Raw genomic sequence first — 14,542 nt, 5'->3', positions numbered from 1 at the left:
CCAAGCATCAGCCAAGAGCCACAGTCTCATCTTTACGTTCATTACTGCAGCCTCAGCCCTCCCGTGGGGGGTTCACGGCACAACCACCTGCACCCAAAAGCCCTAAAGTGGACTTTCAAACTGCCGTCCTAGCACTTATCTAAATGGATCGCGACATCTGTGCCCTAAACTCTGAGTTTTAATTACTTCAGGTCTGCAAAAAAAAGAAATATCCATGCACGGATCAGGCAAAGTGAGGAGCTCAGCCGACAGTGCTCTCTCAGTTCCTTTTTTGGAAGTGTCTCCAATGACTCAAGGCATTGAACAAACAGAAGACACAGATGAGGATGGATGGAGCACGGCTGCAAATGAACAACACATAAGCCTCCAATCTGCAGCTAATAGGCAGCTTACACACAACCTCAGTTATGGGGGTTGAACGAGCTGTAAGAAACAATTGGATTATTGAAAAGAAGAAAAAGAACGTCATATCTGTCTTTCAAGCCATGAAAGACAGATATGACACTCAAGCAGAACCTGTGTCTACAGCATCCAGGCAACGGGGAGAAGGATCTTTGTGGATGAGAATCTGTTGGAGACACCTCATCGCTACCTGTTTATGAAACTAAAAACATGCTGGAAGGTTTAAGCATTGCATCTCTGTAACATTCCCTGGCATGAGTATTGGACTAAAGGAACCTTAAAGGGAGGCTGATTGAGGTGTATCTGCTCTTAAACTAGAATGGCATAACTTTGCTTTGCCCAAACAGTCCTCATATATCCAATCAAGTGGCAGGAAAGTGCCCACTTACCCACTTATAGTCATCAGTCCCCTGTGCGTGATTATGTTCATCAAGATCCACTGATTACTCTGTGAGACAACGGTGAAAATGTCAAGAAAAGTCAAAGGAGGTGATTTCTTCTTCCAACCAAGCAACCAACCCAATCGTCTTTTTGTGTATTCTTGCTCAAAAACAAACTAATAGAGAAACGGGGTCAAAGCGTAACCTCCCTGGTCGAGGGAACGAGGACGTGACACTATCAGTCCAATCCTCCTTTGCCTTTTATCCATTTAATTATTTTTTTGCTCCATCATTCAATTCATTTGTCGGCTCAAAGCCTTGGACCTGCCCGCGCTAATGTGAGATAAACCTCTGAATGGAGGACGACATTAATTGTGTCTAAAGGAATTCAAGTGAAGTGGCAGCCCTTTCTCTCTGCGGCAGGCGAAAGTTGGCCCACTCATCCCCCCCCCCCACCCCCCCATCCCCGCCCCCCCACACGCTGACATCAAAAGCAATAAGTGGGAAGAGCCACTCTAATTGCCTTGAAGCGACCTGCCAGCGTAGGCACCAATATAAAGCTTTGTGCGCTCGCTTCAAATGAGCCCTTCAGCTCCTGTCTGTTTCTCGACAGTCGGGTTCAGGGGTCTGAAACGGTCACTCTGCCTCCATGAAGCACCTTTTGCAAAAAACCCTTGAAAGGGAACGGGGGGGGGGGGGGGGGGGGGGCTCCACACACACCTGCACATGCACACTCACACAGGTTTAAACAGGAGTGGACGTGAGTGGCAATTATCCCTCGATAACCCCCCCTCCAAAAAGAATTAATATCTGAAATTTTGTCGCCATCTATGCAGCAGGGGCGGTACTGCGTGCCTCAGGGCAGAAACACAAGAGAGATGATTTCTGAGGGAAACGTTTTTCTCACCTGATTTCTCCTACAAGAGCGCAGAGAGGGAAATAAGAGGAAGCTATAGAATACAAGGGGCAAGCAGACAGACAGGGGGAGAAAGTGTCAATTGTAATATCGTGATTTCTTGTGTGAATCGCCTTCCAAAAAAGAAAAAGGGGCTTGAGATACATTCAGGAGAATTGAACGGACCGGAGCTGGTGAGAAGAAAAATGGGTAAAATAATGCCTCAGAGCAGCAAAGCACAAGAAGAAGAAGAGAAAAAAGAGATATGAAGCGAGTAAGCCGGGGTGATTTCTTGTAAAAGTCAAGAAGACCTTCTCAGCTATCAGCTCCGTTTAGCAGCAGAGGGGGATTTGATTACTTCAAAGACCCTTGCTGAACACGGAGTAAAGTGAAAAACCCCAGAGTCGTGTTGAGAGAGACAAAAAGAATGAGAAAAGTAGGGCTGACGTCTTCAAACAATCGCGTGCTGCAAGAGTGAGGAGCCACATCAGAGGATCGGCTTCCACCAGAGCTTTAGACAACTGTGTTAAAGTCCAGGTGGTGACACGTGTTGTGTTATCAGCTCAGAAGCCGGACTTGTCTTCCACTCGTTGCTCTTCTGCAATCAAACAGGATTCAATGGGTTTTTCTACCGTTAACACCGAGATCAGTTCCAATTCATCGAGATAACAGCCGATTAAAAAGTTAGGGATGAGGAAGCTTTGTTCAAAACTTTTAAATGTGTATTTGCGTGTACTTTTTTGTTATATCTTAATTAAGTTTATAGTTCAAACACTGAGCTTGTCAGGACCACTAAACCTAAATGAGCCAGGGTCCAGCTTTAATGTTGGAGACAAGGTTCTGGTTAGTCCCAATAGGAATGTCTGAACAAATCTGTGGGTGTGTGTGTGTGTGAGGAGGATTTCACTCTAAAGATATATTCTTCTAACATCGCAGATCACATTTTCTGCACCGTACTGTCTCGCAATTCACTCTGGGCGGCATGAGGTGGTGTGTGACAATGTCCTCATCGTGTAGTTGTGTGTGTGTGTGTTTAATATTTCTCTATTGAAAGGCGCCGCTAGTCGAAGCTTCCACTTCTGTCTCGATGCTGAACAAAGAAAAACCCCACACTCTTGTGCCAAAGGTGGACTAGTCCACGGGGGATAGTGCGACGCTAGCATAGAGCAGGCGATGCATCACACACCTTCAGTCTCCAGATACACACTCGGAGATTTATAGAGCTCATTAAGCCCTAAAGTTGCCACCACGGAGGAAAAGAATCCTGATGAGGACCTCAGAGAAAGAGAGAACACACACACAAGTGCTCTTTTAGGTGTTAGTCCAAAATGTGTATGTAAAGCCTAATTGGGGCAGGGTCGGGTTGAAGCCGAGTGTTTGTCTTCCCACCCCGAGGTGCTTATTACAGCAGCGGTGCATAGCAGTTAGCAATTTTCAAATGTCCTCCCCGATGCTCGATCCCGCTCGATAAGGCCGAGCAGATATGAGGGCAGGGAGAAGCTGAGTATGCAGACGAGAAGAAGAAGAAGAAGAAGAAGAAGAAGAAGAAGAAGAAGGCAGTGTGTGTCTGATTTCTCCATCAGCTGGTTCGGTGTGACTTCTCATCTTCTGGTGGAGCCGTCTATCGGTGGAGACGCTGCTGCTCTGGTGGGGGTGGGGGGGGGATATGTTCATAAGAAATTAATCAGGTTTATCCGGCAGAGATCTCCATCAGCCAGGTTTTGACCCTGTGGCTCGAATTAACAATGCAGTTAGTGATGAAACGCTTTAGCTATTCATTGACCTTTGCTAAGTGGCTGAGGAATGATGTGAATGGTGCAAACAATGGAGCGCTGCCCACTGGAAGCCTTAAAGCATTATAATATCATCGCCCAGCTACTGTTAGAGGTGAAAAAGTACTTGTGTGCAAGATATAGGGACCCGCAGTACCAGCCTTTTTACATGAATACTCCCACTGTGCTGCAGCTACACACACACACACACACAAACACACACACATCGAGGCAATGGAGAGGAGTTATCACAATCCCGCTGCGAAAAAAGAGAAAAAGATACTCCTGCCAAACATAGACTTGTGAGTGTGTGTGTGTGTGTGTGTGTGTGTGTGTGTGTGTGTGTGTGTGTGTGTGTGTGTGTGTGCGTTTGAGAGACGGGAAAAGAGAGGGGAGGACGTATCTGGATGTTTGCGAGTGCGGAGAAGAGACACACAAACAGAGTGGGTGAACGGCTCATGAATATCTGTAATGTGCTACAGAGGGTGTTTGTCAGAGTGGATGGTGGAGGAGGAGGAGGAGGAGGTGGGGAGAGAGGAGAAGGAGGGGAGAGATGGAGAAAGTGAGAGATGGAGAGAGAAGGGGGTGTGAACCACGCCGCCCTCCCTCCCTCCCTCTCTCTCTCTCTCTCTCTCTCTCTCTCACACAAACACACACACACACAGACACACTTGAGGTTTTGAATGTTGTCGTTGCAGCCGTTATCTCCACCCGGGTATCTCTGCGGCGCTTTGTCTCCCTGTCGCCCGTTTTTATCTGTGCGCTTGTTCGTGTGCTCCTCCGTCCACGGAGCTAACAAGAGGAGGACGAACCCAGATGAGAGCGCGATCAGCTGGAGGGACAGCGTCGCATTGTGCTGCCGTGTCCTTCACACATGGCTACTGGGGCCTTTTGTGTTTGTGTGTGTGTGTGTGTGTGTGTCTCTTCTCTACTTTCTCAATTCATTAAAACTCACCACTACTCACAAATAAGCCATTAATCCACTCTCCTCGGACTCTAGGTTTGGCGACTTCCGCGATTGCACGACGCCACGTCCATTGGCGTTATGCATAATTAGGCCACTTATATCAAATGCAGGCAGATTCTAATGGAGCGCTGAGGGGACATATTTACTTTAATTACTACTCTCACTATCTCTATCCCTCATCCTCCCATGCCGGCCTCCACTCATCCACTCCCCTCCCTCAGGAGAGCAGCGGTGGCCACGTCGAGGGAGAGAAGATTGAAGAAGACTGTGTTTCTCTCTCAAAGGTCACGCCCTCCAACAGTGGAGTCAAGATAGCGTTTGACCTTAAAGTCCATTACAGCGCTGGGCTGCTCAGCCGCAGTCACAGGGGAACCCCGAGGATGAATAAAAGAAAACTTGATGTCAGTGTTTCCGGGGGTGTCAGTTCAGTTCAATTAAACTTTATCCAGATATCGTTACATTACAATTTATTTTAATCACATCAAAGCACTTAATGCCATAAAGGCCAAGACCATGACTGACAGATGAGGTTTGGTTGTAGGTGTGTTTTCGGTGGGGCCTTGATCCCACGACTCCGTCCCCAGATCACCAGTGAACAGACTCTGTTCCCAAAATACATTTTTTGATGAAGGGAGCGTTTGCATCCGGGATATTTTGTTTTCATTCCTGGTCAGTGGACGGATCTGGAGACACATCGTCTGTGCACAGCCTGTGGTCAAGCTCTAGAAATGTTTTCTACCCGTTCCCACAGTGAGCAAAGCACTAAGTGACAGTGGAGAGAAAGAACCTCCCATGAGCCATCGGCCTCAGTTGGTCGGGTCCTTAAGGAGACAAATGGGGGAGAGTGGGAGAGAGAGGTGGAGACCAGTAACTGTTGTGTAACTGTTGTTTTGAAGCACTTCAGAAAAAAGTGCAGTTCACAAGTGCACAAGTGTGTGTGTGTGTGTGTGTGTGTGTGTGTGTGTGTGTGTGTGTGTGTGTGTGTGTGTGTGTGTGTGTGTGTGTGTGTGTGTGTTTGTGTGTGTCCATGCTCGTTCCCCTGTGCCCATTCTGGTTGGGGTGTGCGTGTGCATGTGTATATAATTTACAGGAATCTTTTAGAGTTAGTTGTTCACTGTCAATAACAGCTGACTCCGAACTGAAAGGCTCTGAAGAGCACTCCTGCACCACAAACTGTGGTTGGCTGTGCGCTTTCATACAGGAAACAGCACAGATAAGTAGAAAGTAATGGAGACTGAAACCACAAAGCCCCCATACTGGAAAGCCTATTTGCCAGATGATTGTTCGAACCACAGTAACACCGGGGTTCATTTAGACAGCAGAGGCTGGATTGTATCGGCCGGTGCTTTCACTTGAGCTACTGCATGTTCTGTTCTGTGCTTGTGAGTCTCTGAAGGCTGTTACAGCAGCAAAACTTCTCTGCAGTTTTTGTAAAACTCGAATCCTTTATGCTGCCAGCTGGTCTACGGGAGAGAAGGGATGAGGAGGAGAGAGCAGGAGAGAGTGAGGAAGGGTGAGAGTGATCGTAGAGCTGCACAATCAACCCCAAATTTAATAAGAACGACATTTTGAATCCGACTTTATCTTGTTCATGTTTGTTAATTTGGTTAATTTCCTAAATTTGTGCATTTACGAACTATTAGGTTTCTGCTATGTTCATTTTGCCGCATAATCCTGGTGGTGGATCAAGCTCGAGGTGGTGGATCCTGATCCTGGCGGTGGATCCTGATCCTGGTGGTGGATCATGATCATGGCGGTGGATCATGATCGAGGTGGTGGATCCTGATCCTGGCGGTGGATCGTGATCCTGGCGGTGGATCATGATCCTAGTGGTGGATCATGATCCTGGCGGTGGATCCTGGTGGTGGATCATGATCGAGGTGGTGGATCCTGATCCTGGCGGTGGATCCTGATCCTGGCGGTGGATCATGATCGTCTTCGTGGATCACGATCGTCTTGGCGGCTGATTATAGATTGATGATTACAACAGGACTGCTTGAAATACAACATGCCTACTAACATATTCAATAATTACTGCCAATAACTCCTACTACTAATGTATAAATACTTCAAACATTCACACACTCCTGCAGAGACAAGTTCTTTACACATATTATGACCCAACGCAGTGTTTAAACTTCATCGTTGCAGAAGAGGCGGCGGCTCGTTCATCTGCGAACACATGAATACTAATTGTGCAGGTTATCATAAAGATCAGCTCTACATGTGAGTGATAAGAAAAGAGCAGAGGAGCAGAAGGGGAGGGGCCTTACATAATCGTCCGTTAATAGAAATCGGGTTAAAAGTTAGAAATCTTCGTGATATTGATTTGAAGTCTGATCGCGTAGCCCAAAGCGATAAGACAGAAAGAAGGAGATCACCCGGCCTTAATGACTGGTTTTCATCGCTACAGTGTCATCATGCTCTGCTCGTTCCCCATTATCAAAACAATCCATCATGGAGATGACACTCAGTTACAGCAGCAGGTCTGAAAGGACACTTCACACACAGAAATCTTCTGAGGAGAAACAAGGGGTCGGCCAGGGTCGGCTCTGAGAGGATGATTCATTGAATCCAGTGTTGGACATGACATGGCTCCAGCTCACAGTATGTGAAAAGGAAAGCAAAGCAAAATCTAATGGACTGAGCATCCTTCATTGTCCTCTGAAAAGACTGATAAAACATGGAACTACTAGAGATATATATATAAACCCATGTGTTCAGGAGGGACTCAACCCAGAGACTAAAGGAGCATGGTTGTTGAACACAGCGTGGACTTGCTATTCAGTGTAAGTGTGTGCACTCGTACCTCACACCTGTTGCTTCACTCCTGAATAATAAATGGTGGCTGACATACCAGGAATGGTTGTGTCCTCTCTCTTTGATAAGGGGGAGATCAATGAACTGCTTCTAGATGGTGAGGCCCAATCGGCGGGGGAGTTGGAGAGGAGTGATAAAAGGATAAAGTGTGTCTCTCCGTTTGAGTGTGTGTGACTAAGGGGGACACATTGAACTTATGTTCCCTGAGAACGTGACCCCCCCCTTATGTCCCTCGCTACCTGTCCCCCTCGCCGGCTTAAAACAGAAAGTTTAACAGTCCGCTGTTCACCGCACGCCAGTAAACGTCCCCGACAGCAAATCATCCTGCAGACACGCCCAGGTGCCAGCCCAGAGTTTAAACTGTGAGTATAACTGTCATGCTCCACCGGAAAAGACAGAGAGCGCGTTAACGTGAGAGAACGGTTCTGAGGGGGGAAGGTTGGTGAATCAAATTAATAAAAGGTAAAAGACTAGTTTCACAGGATGGGAGAGGACGTGAAACAGAACGACAGAGACGGGGAAGGAGGGGGGAATCCAAGTGGGGAATCAAATGAGAATCAAATAAAAAAAGAATGACAGAGAGAAAAATCCTTGCACCTGCAGCTCCCAGCTGTTCCGAGCCGATTCGGAAACCTGGCTCCACCCGGGGAGGCTGCTCGTAGAGTTTCATTTAGAAAACAGGGATTTACTGCCAATGAGAGGGGGGGGGGTGGCTGCTTGTGGTGTGTGTCTTCCCAGTGTGCGGGTGAGGAGGTGGTGGGAGGAAGGTAGGTGTGCACTGTGCTTACTGTGGAGAGAGACTTGGCTCCTAACCTGAGCGACTATAAATAAGAGCCCCTCGCCCCCCCCCCCCCCCCCCTCACTCTGAGACTGAGGGGGGGAGGCTAGTTTAAAGTTTTGCGTTCACACTTCAGATAGAAAGCATTTTCTCTGGCTGTGGAACCTATAGTTTAAATTTTCAGTGGTATGCTTTAGTGTTTTTGCTTGAGTCATTTCATGGATTAATTTACGTCAGATATTCAGAGCTGCCGCTTCTAGAGGGACAGCCGGAGGACGGAGCTTCTCCCGGAGGAACTGGCTCAGTCTGTTAATCAGCCTCAAGCTCGGGCCAGAGCACCACAGATCTCACTGGTGCTTGAGTGACAAGAGCAGCTCTCAGACCTGCCCTGAACTACGCAGAGCCTCCACAGTTTCTTTGGACTTTCTCCAACTGGCCTCTAAAGTCAATTGCAAGTCAGGATGAAGCTCCTGACACGCACTAGATGTAAAAATGCACACACGTAGAAGACATCGACGAAGATGTCACTTCCTGCTTATGTCTCCTGGACCCTGAATAGACAACAACGCAGCAGGAGGTTGTCAGAGGTCAGAAGCGTTTACAACAGCAGGAAAATGTCCCGATCATTCATGATGCAGGGGGCGGAATCACATGCTTTTGTTTACAGCACGTTGACTCAACGCTAAAAGGATCTTGATCTCGTTGTCTTTCAAGAAGAAACACAATCAAGCCATTTTCCTGCTGCCCACATGGCCTCACTTGATAAATTCACCGGATATTGGGACTGGCAGGAGATCGTCTGGAAATTTTCCTTCTTACATAAAACTCAAGAACATTGTTCTACTCTGTCCCTGAGGACAGTGAATGAAACCAGTCAATAGAAATCCTCCTCACAAGAGCAGTAATACAAAATGTGAGTGTGCAACGTGGGTGGCGTGTGTGTGTGTCTGTGAGAATAGGGCCAGGTCACAATTGATAAAGTAGAGGAGTTAAATGATTTCTTTGCGGGGCTCTATTAGCCTGCGTCACGATGGCTTCAGATCAGACGATCGAACCACGATGTGGAAACGAAACCGATCCCAATTAAAAATGAATAAAACAGAGCAGAGAGAATTTGCACCGTGAGCCTACACGGGTCATACGAGAAATACCAAATGAGCTGCACACTGTCTGCTGCCTCTCTGTACATCCAGAGAGAGAGAGAGAGAGAGAGAGAGAGAGAGAGAGAGAAGCAGCAGCCCAAGACTTTCCCAAATGAGCTGTTTGCCTGCCACGCTCCGGGGCTCTCCCATTGTTGCTGTATTTAGAAATAGCCTCAGCTCGGTTATTTTAAAATTAGCTGCCGCTTCGAGCTTCTCAGCGAGTGCCACTGCTGTTAGAAGAAACTGCACCGTGATTACCTCGCTGGTTAATTCCCGCTTATCCTGCAATGAGATGAATATGTGTGTGTGTGTGTGTGTGTGCTCTGTAGAGGAGGTCAGAGGTCAGAGCGGCCAGGTTCACCCGCGTTTGCTCGAGGGCACCTCAGCAGTAACCGGTCACTCGGTGGGAAGCGGTGAAGTGGATAAAGGCTGCAGAGGGACTCGGAACAAATTGAGCAGTCGTCTCCATTGAGATCATCGCTTAAAGACTTGAGTGGCAGAAGCAGCTCCTCCGAGTTCCCCCCCCTCGCTCCGCACATATTAAAGTCAGATCAAACAGGCGAGCGCTTCTATCACAGAGGGAATTAAGGCTTTATTAAATATCCCGGGAGAGCCCGTCTGCGGAGAGCAGTAGACTGAGTGGAATACCCAGAGAGACGACACAAATAACGGCGGCCAAGTTAGTTCCCTGCCCCTCTTTCTCTCCTCCTCCCACCCTACCCTCCACCACTATCCTCTCTCTCTCTCACACTCTCCCTCGCTCTCTCTCCCCTGCTCTCTGCTTCTCACACTCTCTCCCTCACACACACACTCACACACACGAGCCCAAAGAGACGCACAACTTGGTGGCTGAGCGGAATATAGATGCGACTTGAGACAAGAGCCGGAGCATGTGATCCGCACAAACATGAACACCCCCTGCGCTCCTCTTCCTCCTCTTCCTCCTCTCCCGTCCCCTCTTGTCTTCATCCATCCCCTGCGTATATGCTCTCTCTCCCTCGCGTCTGTGCGGCTCTATAAAATGCACGTGAAAGGCATTTCCCTTGAAATAAAAAATAAGTGAGGGAGCTCTACGGAGGAGTCAGGAGTCCTCCTGCTCCTCTTGCTCCGAACTCGGCGGCAGCCGGTGCGTGCGGAGCCACGGAACGCGGATGAACTTGGTTTGGCGCGGCGCCGTGCGTCAGGGCGCAGACTCGGGACAAACTTGCCAAGTGAATCCCGACAGAGACAAGACGGAGAACCCAGAAATACAAAGACAGTGGGGTCGTTCTCCATCTCAGTCACGTTGTCCCCAAATCTCTGTCTCTCTCAAACACGCACACACGCGCACCTTTCATCCTTTTCTTACCTGGTGGACGAGGAACGCCAAGACGATGCGGACTCCAAGCTCCATGGCAGGTTGTTAATGTCTCTCGGTGTGGAACAGTACGCGGATTCAGGACAGGGTGATAGAGGCTGGGTCAGCTCTGCTCATAATTCCACTGTCCAAGCGCCGGAGAGGGAGCGAGTGCTAGAGCGAGAGAGAGAGAGAGAGAGAGAGAGAGCGAGAGCGAGAGAGAGAGAGAGAGAGATGGGTAGAGAGACACAGGGACAGACTGGCAGAGAGAGCGAGAGGGGGGGTGAGAGAGAGAGAGAGAGAGGAACGCCTTTCGCCGTGAGCCGCCAGCTGCCAACTTCCCCCCAAATACAACTGCAGTCTGATCAGCAGAGCATTGGATAGTGGAGCCGAGACCACGACCAATAGATTTATGAGGAGGAGGAGAGGGATAGAGGAGGAGGACGGGAGGAGAGAGGCAGAGAGGGTTGGGGAGGATGAGGAGGATGAGGAGGGGGCTCCTGCAAGTGGAGGGTCAGCATCCTTTTCTCATTCCTGCTGTGGACTATATCAGAATTCATCCCCGGAGTTCTGAGCGATCGGCAGGTGCAGCAGCAGCTTCGAGGATTCATCAGCATCCCACGTATCGGTGCCGTTTTTTATCCCCCCCCACCATCAGACAGCTTTACAGCCCTTATACCAGCATCTTTAATCCGTCCCCGTTTAAAGGTGATTTGCGGTTTCTATAGAAATTACGCCCTGTGCTCGAGTGACGGGGGCGCGCGTATGGGAAGCTGTTAAATTCAACCCTGGTGCACGCACGCGCGCGCGAGAGAGAGAGAGAGAGAGAGAGAGAGAGAAAGTTTTTGCATTCCCGGGACTGTGTGATGTTACATGGAAATGCTCTGTAGGAGAATTGAAGCTAATAGTTTCTAATCCCAATAGCTGGGGTAAAACCATCACTGTGATTTTTCCATTATCAGCTCCAACACAATAAGTCATTTCTGTGAGGAGGAATTTCCTTTTCTTCTTCCTCTTCCTCTCTGCACTGGGTTGATTTCAATCCCACTGTCAGTCATACGGTCTGACCTTTACTGACACCATCATTATGAAAGAACCTACAGAGCATCACTGATATAATAAGTCACATCACAGTCACTCCTAATGGGACACGTTTACAAATTGTTAATGTGTAGAGAATTCCAGGACTTTTAATGCATCAAACTCCAACAACACTAGTAACAAGATATGAGGCAAAACATCCACAGCTTTATGACGCACGCTAAATGAACTACAACCCCCTGCTGAGATGACACCAGTGGTTTTGACTTCTGAAAGTCTGGACCAGGCTTTGTGTCATGTTACATCCTGAACATTTGATTCTTTGCTCTGGTTTCATGTTGTAATTTAGGAAACTAACGACTTTTAATGGAAATAAATAAGTCCTGTCAGCGTCACCAGTGTCGACCTGACAGGGACTGGTTTTGTAGACGGCCGTGCGCCTGTGGTTGTCAGTTCCATTTATCCATTTTAAAATAACCACTTTGCTTCTTATTCTTTCTTAACTTCCTGCAATCAGTCCAAAAGTCTGAACTATCCCAAAATAAATTGTTTTTTTACTGCAAACAAATCAAACTAAGTCTCATATTGTCCAAGGCAGCTTTCACAGCTGTCGATTGGGAGTAAACTAAACAAGTCCGAGACAAACACTGTAGCTGTGAAAGTATCCTCAGACTTTGGAAAAGCCTCCTGCAGAGACACAGGAGATGTGATCTAATTGTTTTTTACATCCATCATGTCCAGCAAACTGTTCTTTGGGAGTTTGATCACAGTTTTAAAATAACCCAAAAAAAGAGTCATAAATCTGTTTTTTATGTTGTTGTTTTTTTGTTACTCATGGTGAACTCAGTCCATACACGAGTCCCTGATTTACATGCCACTTGTTCTGAGTTAAATGTTCTCATGCAGGGTTTCCTTCAATCTAAAGACAAATTAACTTCCACCCAGTAGCTTTGTATTTTGTGCATTGATTTCAATTTGTTCTCACTGTTAAAAAACCCAATGAAAAGCTCAAAACCACACGTACTGTTCCACTGTTTCAAAAAGCTCCATCGGTGAGTCATGCTGAATAAGAGATATTCATCAGGAACAAATGACCATGAAGTGAAAAAGCATTCATTATCAGTTTTGGTCCTTTTAATGGCTCCTTTTTGAGAAACTAGGACTATCTCAACCATCAGGAGTCAGTTTTACTTTTCAATCTAGAAAAGCAGACAAATAACGCAAAGTCCCCGGCTCGAGCGTCCTTCAGTCAAACACTCAGTCGCTACAGTGACGCTGTTGACCTCCGAGTTTCCTGTTGGAAAGAATCAATTGACTACCACATGATTATTAAAATGGAGGGAGGCTCATTTGAATTCCACCCTGTGAGTGATTAAAGTCTTGATCGCATACAACATAATGCCATGCGGATTGCTTTTTAGTCTTTTTATAGTTTCAGTGAGTCACGCAGGATCAGCCGTCGCAATGGAATATCTCAACTGTTGTAGCATGAATACTTTAAAAGGCTCTTGTGTAATGAAGCATTTATGTAAAAGCATGTTTGCTTGCTCAGGCAAAATAAAAACAGCTCTTCACAAGACGTCTGAGCTTCGGAAATAACAAGAGTTTCCGTCTGATTTGAGTATTTGGTAGAATTCTACACATCCTTTGTGAGCGGTTCAGACATCAGCCCAATCCAGACACAACAGAAGGTTGTTACGTGAGAAGCAAAACATTTTCTCATTCTAAGCCAGAAGGTCAGGTGTCTATAGAAGTAGCACATCCGTCTTTCTTAGGAGGCAGAGGTTTCCAATGAGCACATTGAATCTCAATGCAAAGTGCCCTCAACCTCCAACACACACACAAAGAGACTGGAGAGGGGAACAACGGGTGGAGTCTGCAGTTCAGGACAAGCAATGTAAATCATTTTCAGCCAAAAATGAATAGTTCCTGCAAAAAAAAAAGAAGGTCGGGGGAACGTTAAGAGCTTATTTCTTACTTTGTATCTCTGATTTGAGTTTTATTGATCAGTCACAAACAAGATGCCACAATCCTCTGGCCTGAAGAGGAGTGAGAATAACAGTCCAACAAAATAAACATCCAAACTTTTAACCGGGGGAATAAAACGTAGAAACCTCAGAGTTAGCCAGAAACGAGGGATGAGTGCAATAGATCGATAGTGTGACAGAGAACGTCAACAAAATAATAATATCTGCAACATTCATGGGAACAGACAGTGTCAACATGACATGAAGGAGGTGTATCAATGTTTAAAGCTCCTACTAGGAGACAAGACTCAACACATTCAATTATATTCTGACCCATTAGTCAGAAACGACAATCTGGATGTAAAAGCTGATGTAACATAACCAATGAGTATTAAATACATTTGGTAAAAGAAATACACATACTTCTACTTCCTCTCACTGTGGGCGAATGGAACATCCCACCTGAGACCATACCAAGTCACTTCATGTACAGGGGCTCCAGAGCACACAGCTGTTTGCACCATGCATGGCGATGAGGTAATGTATCGTAGTTCTCGTTCTGCTCTCCTCCATCTTGCTTGAACAAGACCTGGAGTTAACGAGGAACAGACTGGCTGTACTGGTCTGTACAGGTTAGCCTTTAGCCTTTAGCCTTTAGCCTTTAGCCTTTAGCTCAGCGCAAGGCCCGGCTAAAAATCTCATTGTGAATGTAGGACACATCTTTGAATAAACAGTTAATCATTACCAAACAGAGGTAATGATCAGGCCTGTGTGGGTCTTTCTTCAGAAATATGATAATTATGATGCTGTAGTGCTGATTTGCCTAAATATGAAGTATTACATTATCTGTGTGAACTATATTTAGTACAAAATGCTTCTTATACCTCATTTTAATGAAGATTCCGATCTTCTTCCTCTAGAACGATCTAAAGTAATGACTTCATACTTGTTATATTGCGGCAACTTTATTCTCCAGTTCTCTGAGTTGTTTGAGGCTTCAACATGGCCCCAATACTCCATTCATAATGATGTTTATAATGCA

At 46.7% G+C, this 14,542-nt stretch overlaps 1 protein-coding gene across 1 annotated transcript in view; it reads right to left on the bottom strand.

Moving 5' to 3' along the window:
* Nucleotides 1–10,625, bottom strand: part of cdh13 (cadherin 13, H-cadherin (heart)) — a 272,809-nt gene extending 262,184 nt beyond the window's left edge. The window contains exon 1 of the mRNA XM_062389254.1: nt 10,505–10,625. Coding sequence (XP_062245238.1) covers nt 10,505–10,549 — 45 coding nt within the window. The 5' untranslated portion in view covers nt 10,550–10,625. The remainder of the gene's footprint in view (nt 1–10,504) is intronic.
* Nucleotides 10,626–14,542: the final 3,917 nt, after the last annotated feature.

Source organism: Platichthys flesus, chromosome 6 (assembly GCF_949316205.1).
Source record: "Platichthys flesus chromosome 6, fPlaFle2.1, whole genome shotgun sequence".
Lineage (NCBI taxonomy): Eukaryota > Metazoa > Chordata > Actinopteri > Pleuronectiformes > Pleuronectidae > Platichthys > Platichthys flesus.
This window is presented reverse-complemented; position numbering and strand designations above follow the sequence as displayed.